The sequence below is a fragment of the Sebastes fasciatus genome, chromosome 4, assembly GCF_043250625.1.
Source record: "Sebastes fasciatus isolate fSebFas1 chromosome 4, fSebFas1.pri, whole genome shotgun sequence".
NCBI lineage: Eukaryota > Metazoa > Chordata > Actinopteri > Perciformes > Sebastidae > Sebastes > Sebastes fasciatus.
The window spans coordinates 20,919,352-20,932,066 of NC_133798.1; the positions used below are offsets into that span (position 1 = coordinate 20,919,352).

A 12,715-nucleotide genomic window follows, 5' to 3' on the forward strand; every position below is an offset into this window, starting at 1 on the left:
TCACTACAACTACAATCACAGAAAAACCCACCACAACCACAGAAAAGGAACAAACTACTGCTGCCACAACAACTGAAGGACCCAGCCCCCCAGTAAAAACCACAGAAAAGCCTATCACAACAACCACCATTATCACAATCACAGAAAGCCCCACCACAACAACCACAATCACAGAAAAACCCACCACAACCACAGAAAAGGAACAAACTACTGCTGCCACAACAACTGAAGGACCCAGCCCCCCAGTAAAAACCACAGAAAAGCCTATCACAACAACCACCATTATCACAATCACAGAAAGCCCCACCACAACAACCACAATCACAGAAAAACCCACCACAATCACAGAAAAGGAACAAACTACTGCTGCCACAACAACTGAAGGACCCAGCACCCCAGTAAAAACCACAGAAAAGCCTATCACTACAACTACAATCACAGAAAAACCCACCACAACCACAGAAAAGGAACAAACTACTGCTGCCACAACAACTGAAGGACCCAGCCCCCCAGTAAAAACCACAGAAAAGCCTATCACAACAACCACCATTATCACAGAAAAACCCACCACAATATACACAGAAAAGCCCAGCACTACTGCTGCTATAATTACAACTACAACAGCCACAGAAAAACCCACCACAGAAAAGCCCAGCACCAAAGCTGGCACAACCACAGAAAAACCGACAGTAACAGAAAAATCCACCACAGCATTAACAGAAAAGTCCACTATTGAAACTCCAAGTGTAACACCTTCAACTCCTCAGTCATCAACACAAGGCAGAACAACTTTATGTTTCTGCAAGTACATGGATCAGCTTTTTCCTCCTGGTAAGCAATCGGCTATTGCCATCAATTGTTGTTCATATTATTATTAGTAACATTTTGGTCATGGTTACACCTGTCTTTACAATGCAACCTGGCACATCTGATCCCAACAGATAGCCTAAATTGTAAGGTGATTATGCTCTGTTTGCATTGAGATCTATTATCATAATCCACAGTCTGCGTTGTCCTGAATTCCTTTCGGATCTTGGACAAAACTCTAACCAAGATGTGGTAAAATTGTTGTGCATATTGGCAGTACATGCGTCCAACAAAACAGTTGTTATTCTTTCACGGAAGACGTTTTCCATCTTTGTGCATGCAGTAGTGACTCCTACTGGTTGGTCATTGCGCCTGCACAGTGGAGGGATAAGTGACCACAACTAGACAGTTTGGTCGCCAAAATTTGGCAATTGGAACCGTATTTATCCAGGAACTATTTAGGATATTTTAGAGTAAATTTAGATCTGATCACTGATCCTGACATAGACTTTACATTTTAGTGTTCATTTATAAAACAATTTGGTTAGACTTGAATACACAAAAGTTGCATGATTAAGACAAATGTCACCCTGGCACTGTAAGTTGTTTTTCTCACATCATCAGTAATTTTTGATCAAATTGCCTTTGGATTTATTCTCATATAGGTAGCTTCATGTACAATAAGACTGATGGAGAAGGATGGTGTTTCACTGCATATTGCAATTTGACATGCAATGTTGAGAAACTTGCTAGACCATGTCCATCTACTACTCCACCAACGCCTACCACCACCGCCACAGTGAAGCCTCCCACAGACTGTTCATATCTCGAGCCACCTAGAAAGGTATTTGAATTTAGTTATATAAACAATGAAACAATCGTCTTAAAATAAGAAATTCTGTCATCATATACTGATCCCAAAGTTGGTCAAAACTGTTTTATCTCAGCTTGCTTCGTTTCCAAGGTCTCTCTTCTGAGAAAGCCTGAAAAAAAATCTTTGATTCCCTTGGATAAATAGAAGGAACTTTTAAACCACATTCTGCATACTCTCATTGGTCTTTTGAGTTGTCAATGAAAATATCAACAGTAAAGTACAATAACAGTCAATAAATTCAACATGCAATTACTGATTTATTTTCACATCATAGATCTTCCCTGGAAAAATTCCACAGTAGAGTAGAAATCTCTTTTTATGACACCCATGTCTATAATGCATTTTAAACATACTTATAATGCATTATAATCTGCTTATAGAACTGTATTATAGTTATAAGAGCTCGTAAATATTCATAATGCTTAATAACAATAATCATAACAAATTATAAAGCATTTTGTAAGGAATTATAAGGTCAAGTATCATAATATTTAATTATTGCTGGTCACTTACTGACATGTTTTTGTTGTTGCAAGGATCATAGTGTATTATAATTACCATTGTTGTAATACATTATAATCTTTTTAGAATGAATTATAATCACTGTTATAATTCATTACAATGTGGTTATAATAATACTACTATAAGTGGTCATTGTGGTCATCATGATTATTGTTATAAAGCATTATGAATATTTATGCGTGCCAATAACTATAATTACACCGTATTATAAAAAGATTATAACGCATTATAAGTATGTTTAGCTTAATCAAAACCAGGGCTATTCTTCCTGGGATCTAGTCACACACCACATCAACAGAGAACATAAAAACATGTTCAAACACACCATAAGACCAACTCACAACGTACAAAACAACACAAAAAAAACAGAACGAGATACTAATACATAAATAAAACAAATAGTTCCATAAATAAAATAATTTACAGGTAAATAACATAACATTGCTGAGTACCTCATATGTTAATAAAGACATCTACAAATAAATCCAATGTAATTATTAAAGAACTTCAACCCATTAGTGGGATTGATAATAGCACCTGTGCATATACTGTATTTCATTAACGTTGATCTATGCTAAATAATTTCCTTTGTTCCTAGATTATATAAATTATAGATGTATATGTTATGCATGTGCACCTGGGGGGCTCAAACATAATATGTATTTTACTAGTAGATTACTAAAAGTACTACTTTGCCCTTTATAGGATGGTGAGTCCTGGAGTTCAAGCGACTGCCTCACAGAAAAATGTGACAATGGAAGAGTAATAACAGAACATGTGCATTGTGAAACAGTGACCATGCCTGAATGTGAAAATGGGCATCCACCAGTCAGGGTTTACGATGAAGGAGGCTGCTGTTTCCACTATGACTGTAGATGTAAGTTCAAATGAAAGCCTTTTAAAATTTCACATTCAAGCAACATCTTAAAACGGCTACACTAAACAAAAAACTACAATATATGCAGTTTTTCTTTTATGTAACACTCAACATAATCTCAATCTAATATTTGCAGGTGTTTGCGCCGGCTGGGGAGATCCTCATTATGTGACATTTGATGGCCAGTATTACAGCTTCCAGAAAAACTGCACATATGTCCTCGTCAAAGAGATCATTCCTCGACACAATTTTAAGATTCTTATCGACAACGAAAACTGTAATCCCTCTGGAACTGTGACCTGTGCTAAAGCCTTGATCGTGTATTACAAAAACTATGAAGTTATTCTTACACAGGAGAGAAACCCAAGGACCGTGAACAAGGTAAATTTTGCCACAACAGACCGTCTTAACTCATTTAAATTACTTTAATTGAGTATATTCAAATGATATGCAGTGATAATGATGATGAAAAAAATTTTCAGGTGTTCATCAATGGCAAGCAGGAATTCCCAACCTACTCTAATGATGACTTCATCATAACAAGTACAGCCATTGAGCTGCTTTTGAGAATCCCGGCAATTGAAGCAGTTGTGGTGTTCAAAGGGCTTTTATTCAGCGTTGACTTGCCGTTTTCCCTTTTCCACAACAACACAGAGGGACAGTGTGGTAAGCTGATAATCGATTTGCTGTTAGAATAAACACGTTGAACAGCAAATGAGGCTGCATGTTACGTTCATAGATGAAAATATATAAACAGTGCTAGATTTAATAGGAAAGTGCCAATGAATGTACCAAATGTGGTAACACATGGGTTGTAATATATCTCATGTTACTTTCACAAGGTACCTGTGACAATAACGGGAAAAATGACTGTAGATTACCAAATGGCCAGATTCATCCCGATTGCTCTCAGATGGGAAAGTGGCATGTGCCAGATAAGAATAAGCCATATTGTGAGAATCCACCTCCTCCACCACCAACACCAAAACCAAAACCAACACAAACACCCTGCAAACCTGATATTTGTGAAATTCTGATGAGCAAGTAAGAATTTACAGAAAAAATATGAACACAAAACGTCAATTCATTCATCACTATCATTAACAGCCTTCTTTCTTTTGATTTGTACATTAAGGGTGTTTGAGGAATGCCACAAAGTCATCTCACCACTACCGTTCTATAAGAGCTGTATATTTGATGTTTGCCATATGGAAAATGCCACCATCGGTTGTTCCAGTATGGAGGTGTACGCCATGATGTGTGCTGAAGCATCCGTCTGCATACCCTGGAGGAAGGCTACAAACGGACAGTGTGGTAGGAAGGTTTAATTTGATTGTTATTTTCACATGTCCAGATTACCTTTTGTCATCATATTGATGTTTAAATCCATTTTCTCTCGTAGAATATACATGTCCACAAAATATGATCTACAAACCTTGTGGATCAACTGTTGTACCAACTTGCAATGCCAGGTAATCGCTCAGTTCTATTATCAATATTATGAATCAAATAATGTCAGCAGCTTGTAATTTAACAAGACTAAGAGTCTATAGCCATGCTAGCAGCTCTGAGAGGCTGTATGTAAATGTCAGCATGCTTACAACATGCTCACAATGGCTCTGCTAACATGCTGTTAAGCAGTAATGTTTACCATTATCACCATATTAGCACTAAACACAAAGTACAGCTGAGGTTGATCGGGATGTAATTCGTTTTGTAGATATTTGGTCATAAACTAAAGTATTGGACAAATTCAAATTTAGATTTGATGGTAGCACTAGATGAAAAGTGAAGGGATAACAAAGTCATTACAACTGAGCCTGAGGGGGGCACGAATGTCTGTAAATGGCACTGCAATCAACCCAATAAGTTTGAGATAACCACAAATGTCAACCTCATGGTGGCACTAGAGGGGAAAGTCAGGGGATCACCAAAGCTATTAGGATTCATCCTCTGGGGACCATGAATGTCTGCACAATATGTCTTGGCAATCAATCAAATACTTGTTGAAATATTTCAGTCTGTACCAAAGTGGTAGACCAACAGACAAACACTGCAATCTATAGAGCCATGCTGCTAGCAATGCAAAAAACTTTACACTGCATTATACTCATCATTTATCATTTTATTTCTGAAAGATTGTTTTTCACCATTAATTGTCTTCATATTTAGATACAATGAGAAGAATGAAAAACAATGCCAGGGAAAAAATGGCAGAACAATCCAAGCTTGTAGTGGTGTCGTGGAGGGATGTTTCTGCCCAGAGGGGATGACTCTGTTCAGTTCAAAACAGGACATCTGTGTCTCATCCTGTAAGATCATGTTCTGTTATGAAGACAAATCAAATTCTTTGCGAATGAATTAATGTTCAGGTAAACTGAACACTGTTTTTTTTGTTTAAGGTTGCACTGGACCTGCTGGCGAACCTAAGCCGGTAAATGCTACAATACATGACTGATTATCATTATTCAGAGTATTAGTTGCTGTTACGACATAACCTCTGTTCTGTCTCTCAAACAGCTTGGTGAGACTTGGCAGATTGGCTGTAAGCAGTGTGTTTGTGATGCGGACACTATGAGTGTTCAGTGTGAGCCTCTCGCATGTCCCTCTCAAAAACCAATAACCTGTACTAAGGAAGGTGAGGTGTTGGTGGAGCGCGAAGTGGACTGCTGTATGAGACCTACCTGTGGTGAGTGATTCAAAGTACCACACCTAATTCTCTGCTGATAAGGTTTTATGGTATGATCTTTCAAAAAAACATGATTTAATGGGCACTCCACTGATTTTACATACAAATATCAGTTTCCTCATCATAGGGAGTACTCCTCAGTTTGTGAAAACAAGTGTATAATTACTTCTTTCCTCTTCTGTGTAATAGATTTCTAAAGAAAATACACTCAGATGCCAGTTTATTAGGTCATCCTTGCTAAAACTAATGCCGTCTTATACAACAGTTCTGCAAAATATCCTCCTAAATACCTTCATGAAGGTTATAATGTTCGTTTTTGTTGAAACTGTTTTATGATCATTTTGGAGGATGTAGTTTATGGTGCTGTTGAACTGTGTATTGCATTATACTGACAGGTGTTTTTGTTATTTAGCCTACCCCCAGTGATATGAATGGTATATATCTAAAATTACTGGCTAGGAAGGCACTTTGAATATACTGATACAGTATAATCAGTGTATAGAGTATATACAGCATTATTATACGACTCTGTTGAATACTCGAGCAGACCGTTGATATGTATAACAGACCTTTGCTATGCAGTTCTGATCTCGGACTCTGGAGGACCATTTGTGTCAAATTATTGATTTCTTAACTAAGTAGGGATGTGATGGCAAGTGGCATAATGTACATCTAGCGGGTCATTGTTGTGAAATAAACCCCTTCGGAGCAATGAGAGACCCTGTAAGGGTTTATTTCACAACAATGACCTTTGTACAGTTATGGTTACAGACTCTATCTCCATCTCCCTACACTCGTTTTTTGAGTGTTATTCATTTGCCAAAAAAGAGACAAAACTCACAATAAACCAAGATGAATTTGACTGACAGCATTATTATTTTTTTCAATAGTATAATAATATTATTATTGTGAATTATTTTGGCCAAGATAATCATGTAGTGAAAGTCTGATATCGTGACAGACCCAACTGTATGATTAAACGTCACAGTTTCTGCTGCTGTCTATCATAATTCAGTGAATCAATCAGTAAAAAATGGTGCTCATTCAATTAAGACACCCATTTTTACTTTATGTTACGTAACGCGTAATCGCCTATTTTCCAGGAATACTTGTTTCATTTTATGTTACACTCACCAACCCTTGAAATGTCTTACCTTTCAACCAACAGAGTGCGATAGGAGCCGCTGTTTGTCGCCAACACAGAAGTGCAAACTGGGATTTGAGATGGAGATCCAGATGTTAAATGGCACTTGCTGCCCTTCATACCTCTGTGGTAAGCTTTCCATATAGGTGTCAGTTCCATTTGCTTATAGTGTTAAGAGTGTGTGAAAGACTAAATTAAGCATAATCCTTTAATGTCATCATCTTTTAAACATTTTTTTATATAGTACCCAAAGGCGTCTGTGTCTTCAATGATACTGAGTACAAGGTAAGGAATAATATACTGCATATATTTTAAATGTGCTCTACTAAGAGTATACTTGCTTGTTAAAGTATCACTAAAACGCTGCAATCTTTAAATTAAGTATAATATAAATCAAGTATTTAAGTTAAACATAGCTCATCATTCTCCCGTATTTTCACCCAATCATCAGACCAGAGTGAAATTTGTTTTGCTGGCTTTTATATGAACTATGGCTCAGACTTTGCATTTTATTGTTTACAGCCTGGTATGGATTTCTCCAAAAGCCCATGTGAATCATGCCACTGTAAGCAAACTCAGGATCCCAGCAGCAAGTTGAACCTCATTGAGTGTTTTAAAAAGCAGTGTAACCTATGGTGTCCACAGGTATGTTTGCATGCAACTATTGAGAGCTTTGCAGTTTTTAATCATTTGTATTTGAAGCCAGTAAATGACCTGATGATATATATGATATATTATACTGTATAAAAAATGTTGAACATGACAGCACATGCTAAATCTAGGGTCACTCACTGCTGATCTGTATAACAGCTGCTGATGCATACGTACTTTTATGTGATGATAGGTATGAAGATGTCAATGTTGTGTTGACGCATGACTCAAACTACAATAACTATTTCTTTGCTTATCCATGTCATATCTAGTATCTTGTCATGCAAATGTTTTGGTTGTATTTGCTCAGTTTTGAGACATTTGTCTCTGAGATTTCTGCCACCATCCAAATACAATGAAGGTGAATGTAATTGTTTGTCCTCCTACTGAAAAAATTGTCCACTGTCGGTAGTTTATGCTGTAGATTATCCAGAGTAACAGGGACATACATTTACTCTGAACATGTATGTTGCTGTTGAATCTTTTCAACAAAAAATTTTAGAGTTTGAGCATCACAAACTAAACTGCGTTCACCTCAATTTGGGTGGCAGCAGAGATCTCAGAGATGGATGTCTCAAACTTTTGCACATCAGAATGCCTATATATCACTTATGGGGTAAGTGAGGAAAAAGTTTTCTTTATGTAATTTGGATGAAACTATCCTAAGGGGTGAACATAAATTCTAATAATTACTAATTATGTATACATTTAATTGAGTGAAGTTGTAGACCATGTTGATTTGTGCATTTTTTTCAAATAGGGCTATGTGTATGAAAGCCAACCTGGACAATGTTGTGGATCATGTAAAAAGATAAGCTGTGTTTTGGCGATCCCAGGCCTCACCTCTCCAATAATTATTAAGGTAAGTACAGTATACTGGAAACACCCTCGGAATAAGAGTCTGTATGTGTTTATGTTCACTAATTGACCTCTTCTACACCTCTGACAGCCTTCTGAGTCTTGGTCACTGCCAAATGACAACTGTACCAAGTATGATTGCCAAAAGGTGAAGGATGAGTTCATAACCTCTAAAAGACAAACAACATGTCCTCCATTTGATCCAGAGAACTGCGTTCCTGTGAGTATAATCCTGTCCTGAAACAAGCATAAACAGCATTTTCCTAAAAACAATGTATAGACTCATACAGAAATATTCCCTCTCAATCATCACTTATGACCCATTAGAAGTGTGTGGCGGTGTCTGTATCTGCAGAGACCCTGCAGCCCTCTGCCTGTATTTTCTCTTTTCTTATTATTTTGCTGCGTTTGGGACGTTTCTGGGTGTCAGCAAAGAGCATTTTTTGGGCCTCATATGGAGGTGTAATCCCCAGTCAATAACAGCGCACAGGGTGTGCAGCCCGTTCAGGTCGTCAAATACTGCTGCTTTGTCACTCCCCTTGTAGGGCCCTATGACTTCTGCGATGCGGTAAACACGGACGGCATCGCGGAAGCTGATGATAAAAATGGAATCAGCTATAAAACATGGAATAGGGTGGAATTTGTGAAAAATGGTTGCAATTTATGAAAATCGTCGGTTTCCTCTGCCGGACCTAAGCCGACTAAACAGAAAAAAATACGGCGCTATGTTTTGGTTACATTTACGGACACGCTGCCTCTCTTGTCTGATCTGTGTCGGTGTTTCATCGAGAGCAAGCTCTCACATGCACGCACACAGTCATGTCAAAGAAGCCCTCTCAGTTCACACTACGCGACTTTAGCACTGATGTGTGTTTATTTGTGCTTTAAACGGTAAGCGCCGTGAAACCATCACAAAATATGTTTTATTCCTCTGATTCACTGCTTTGCTCGTGCTAACGCCGCTCCATCTCTTCATTCACTTCGTAGCTCGCTCGACCACCACTGCTCTCTCTCTCTCTCTCAACTTTGAACGCTGTGTGTTTACAAACACCAACCGACAAAATGCTGTATATTATACTTTTAATAACTCTGAACTGATGCTGACTTATCTTACAGTGTACTTTGCATCCCAACTGTAGAATATGGGGTTAGTTTGGCTATTTATGCTAATGCCATGTGTACCATACAAGAGCATTTACCTTTTTGATATTAGACTTTTTATTCAGTCTGATTAGTCTAAAAAAAACTCTTGGTTTTAGATGTACTGACATTATATAGAAAGCAAAAAAGGCACTGTAAGACACAAATGTATCTGTCAATGGGCTGAAATGACAAATACTATGAGTTAATGTACATAGTTAGAGAAATATGAGAGACGTAAATACACTAAATGTGCTGAAATACATAGTGAAGAGGAAATTGCTTTAAATAAAACTCCAGTAATACAAGTGACTCATGTGACTTTATATCGATTAGTGTTGTCTGTCTGCATATTTTAAAATACATATTGTCTATATTACAGGGAACTGAACAAAATGATGTCAACGGTTGTTGCAAAACTTGTAAGTATGAGTCGATAAAATAAATTACACCATTTTACCGTCATCCTCTGTAACTTGTACCTTGTGTCGACAGTGGTAAAAAAAATTGTAGGGATGCAACTAAATACTATTTTCATTAATGATTAATATGTTGATATTTCCTGGATTTATTCACAGTTGTGGTCAATCAAAACCTAAAATGCTGTTTTTGCCTAAAAACAGAGGCTAAAACTCCACATATTTGATGCTTTATTTCATTTTGCCACTGAAATGATCATTTGTGTTTTTGCAGCCTGATGAAAAAGATGTTCATGTGTCATTCACAGGTACTCCTCTTACCAACTGTCAAATAAACAGGAACACCACCTATCTGCAGATAAAGAACTGCAAGTCAGTTGTGCCAGTGGAAATCACAGCCTGTGCGGGATCCTGCGGGGCGTCCTCATCAATGTGAGATTTGTAACAAAGTACCTGAGGGATATACAGTACAATCTACTTACTCAATCACGCTAAAAGCACCTGTTCAGTTGTGAAGTTTTAAGATAAATGTTTGTTTACATTTAACAGCAGGTGACTGACACTGAATATGTCTGTATTTACAGGTACTCTGCAGAGAACAACCGTTTGATGCATTCATGTTCTTGCTGTCAAGAAATGGCCACCAGTAAGAAAGAGGTGGCGATGACCTGCGCTGACGGCACAAAGATAAAACACTCCTACATTTCAGTTGACAAGTGTGGTTGCCAAGTCGCTGAATGTATGGACACGAAAGCCTAATGTAAAATGTTGCAAGACGATATTGAAACGTAAGCTTAATTGAAGGGAAAATCTAACTAATATACTTTTATAAACTTTAACAATTCCTCTTTAATAAAAACTATTAGAGGGTCAAGACTCAATATGTGTAGACACAAGCCTCTGTGTATTCAGCAGCCGAAAATAAGGGCAATAAGTTAAACCTTTAAACAGCAGAGATGTGCTGTGAAATTTCCTACAACCCTGGAAATTGTCCCTTTGTACTCCTGACAACAGTCTTCATCACTTTCTCATTTATCGTCAGGGAGGCAGGTCCACATAGTGCCCCGGGATGACGGCGCATATTTGTGTCCTGGTGTCTCTTTTAGCTTTAGAAGAGGTTGTTCCTTTATACAAACTAAACAATGTGGTGTTTTCAGTCTTAGAGGGTGTTTTTCTTACTTTCACTGTAAATGACTTGAGAGATAAAAGACACAAGAATGGCTTCAGATATTACAGCACATTGTAACTATATTTTCAATGTTTTTTTTGCAAAAGGGATTGTATTTGTGGTAAAATGTGAAAGATTTAAAACATGGATTTGAATTTTAAATGATCGTTGGTCATTATTTCTAACCGCACCATCAACATAAATTATTTCACAACCCACTGAATATATAGATAAGAGAAACTACAAACTACCTCTGTCCAACATCTGATGTGTCAAACTTCTGCAAATCTGAATGTCTTCAGTGTCATTAAAACTCTCATGTTTGCTGACAATCATGTGTCCTTGTTTTTATTTTATTTTATTTCTCAGCTTTTTTATGTGGATTTGTCTAGATGCTTTGTTGGTAGCGAGGATAATCTCTTCATTTCAATAAAAATATATTTATTTTGCCTATGTCAGTGCAACATCATTTATAATTGTATATGCATCATTTCATATGTTATTTAATACATTATTTTTTATTATTTGATATGTAGACATATACAGTCGGTCACCTACAAACACATACATTGAGTCAGAGTTGACTTCCAATCAGCAATCAACTCTAAAATATATATTTTTGCAAGCCATACTTATAAAGTTGAAAAAAAGCCTAAAGTTTCCCCAATATACAGTAAGCAAAACATTGTGTTTACTAAAGGTACAGTAGATGCACATCAAAACCTGAGGAATATTTTTGTTGCGAACACATTGTTTTGCCTTGAATCAACAAGGTAAAGGAGTACCCTCTAAAGCAGGTTAAAGGGCTCAGATTAATTTGAATAAACAGAACTTTATTTAGGAATATGCACCTGAATAGAAACTAAAATATAGATTCAACTAGATTTTGACACGGGGTCAGAAGATCAGGTAATAAATACATCAACCGACTTAGTTGATATTGTATCTTAGTGCAAACCGCCTAACATTTGCAATTAATAAACCATTTTACAACCTGGGCTTTTGAAGCAGTTGCCGCCTTTGACTAGCTGATAACCAAGCCCTGGTTCAGTATTAGATACACATTGATTTGAAAATAGGATAGAAAACCCAAATATCATATTTCAGCTGAGGAAAAGAAGCCAATTTGAAAAAGAATAAGGTCTTTGGCTGCGACGAGTGAGTTAGAGGCTTGTCTGCTGGAAAAATTCAGTAAACCTGATATTTAGCTTTTTCGCGTCTATAAAGGGAGGACAGAAATTTGAACTGTCTCTGTAATATCACATGAATTACAAATAAATAGGAGAGCCTGGAATCCAGTTTTTTTTTGTTGTTTTTTTACATTATCTAAACTGTTTTTTTTCTGCCATCACCCAACCCTGCGGAAGCAAAATAAATAAATAAAAATAATGTATAAATACAAAATTAATTAATTAAACGCAAAGACAATATATTGCATTAATATTACAATTTCAATTTAAAGATCCCATATTGTAAAAAGTGAGATTTTCATGTCTTTTATATTATAAAGCAGGTTTAAGTTATATATAAATACTGTGAAAGTACCAAAACACTCAATCCATGGAG

At 36.8% G+C, this 12,715-nt stretch overlaps 1 protein-coding gene across 1 annotated transcript; it reads left to right on the plus strand.

Moving 5' to 3' along the window:
• The first annotated feature begins 19 nt into the window (after window positions 1-19).
• On the plus strand, window positions 20-11,481 carry LOC141766109 (intestinal mucin-like protein). The gene is made up of 19 exons (XM_074632641.1): window positions 20-831; window positions 1,473-1,651; window positions 2,909-3,080; window positions 3,217-3,461; window positions 3,563-3,746; window positions 3,923-4,124; window positions 4,216-4,394; window positions 4,483-4,552; window positions 5,253-5,392; window positions 5,483-5,514; window positions 5,601-5,769; window positions 6,938-7,042; window positions 7,158-7,198; window positions 7,436-7,558; window positions 8,325-8,426; window positions 8,514-8,642; window positions 9,945-9,984; window positions 10,290-10,413; window positions 10,566-11,481. The coding sequence occupies exons 1-19, from the start codon at window positions 810-812 to the stop codon at window positions 10,738-10,740; spliced, it is 2,433 nt and encodes an 810-aa protein (XP_074488742.1). The 5' UTR covers window positions 20-809; the 3' UTR covers window positions 10,741-11,481.
• The last annotated feature ends 1,234 nt before the right edge of the window (window positions 11,482-12,715 follow it).

Excerpts from the sequence above, each read along its gene's own strand:
- LOC141766109 (XM_074632641.1), top strand. The coding sequence starts at position 810 with ATGGATCAGCTTTTTCCTCCTG. Across the intron at positions 4,125-4,215 it reads TGTGAAATTCTGATGAGCAA|GGTGTTTGAGGAATGCCACA; the intron begins GTAAGAATTTAC and ends TTGTACATTAAG. Across the intron at positions 5,515-5,600 it reads CTGCTGGCGAACCTAAGCCG|CTTGGTGAGACTTGGCAGAT; the intron begins GTAAATGCTACA and ends TCTCTCAAACAG.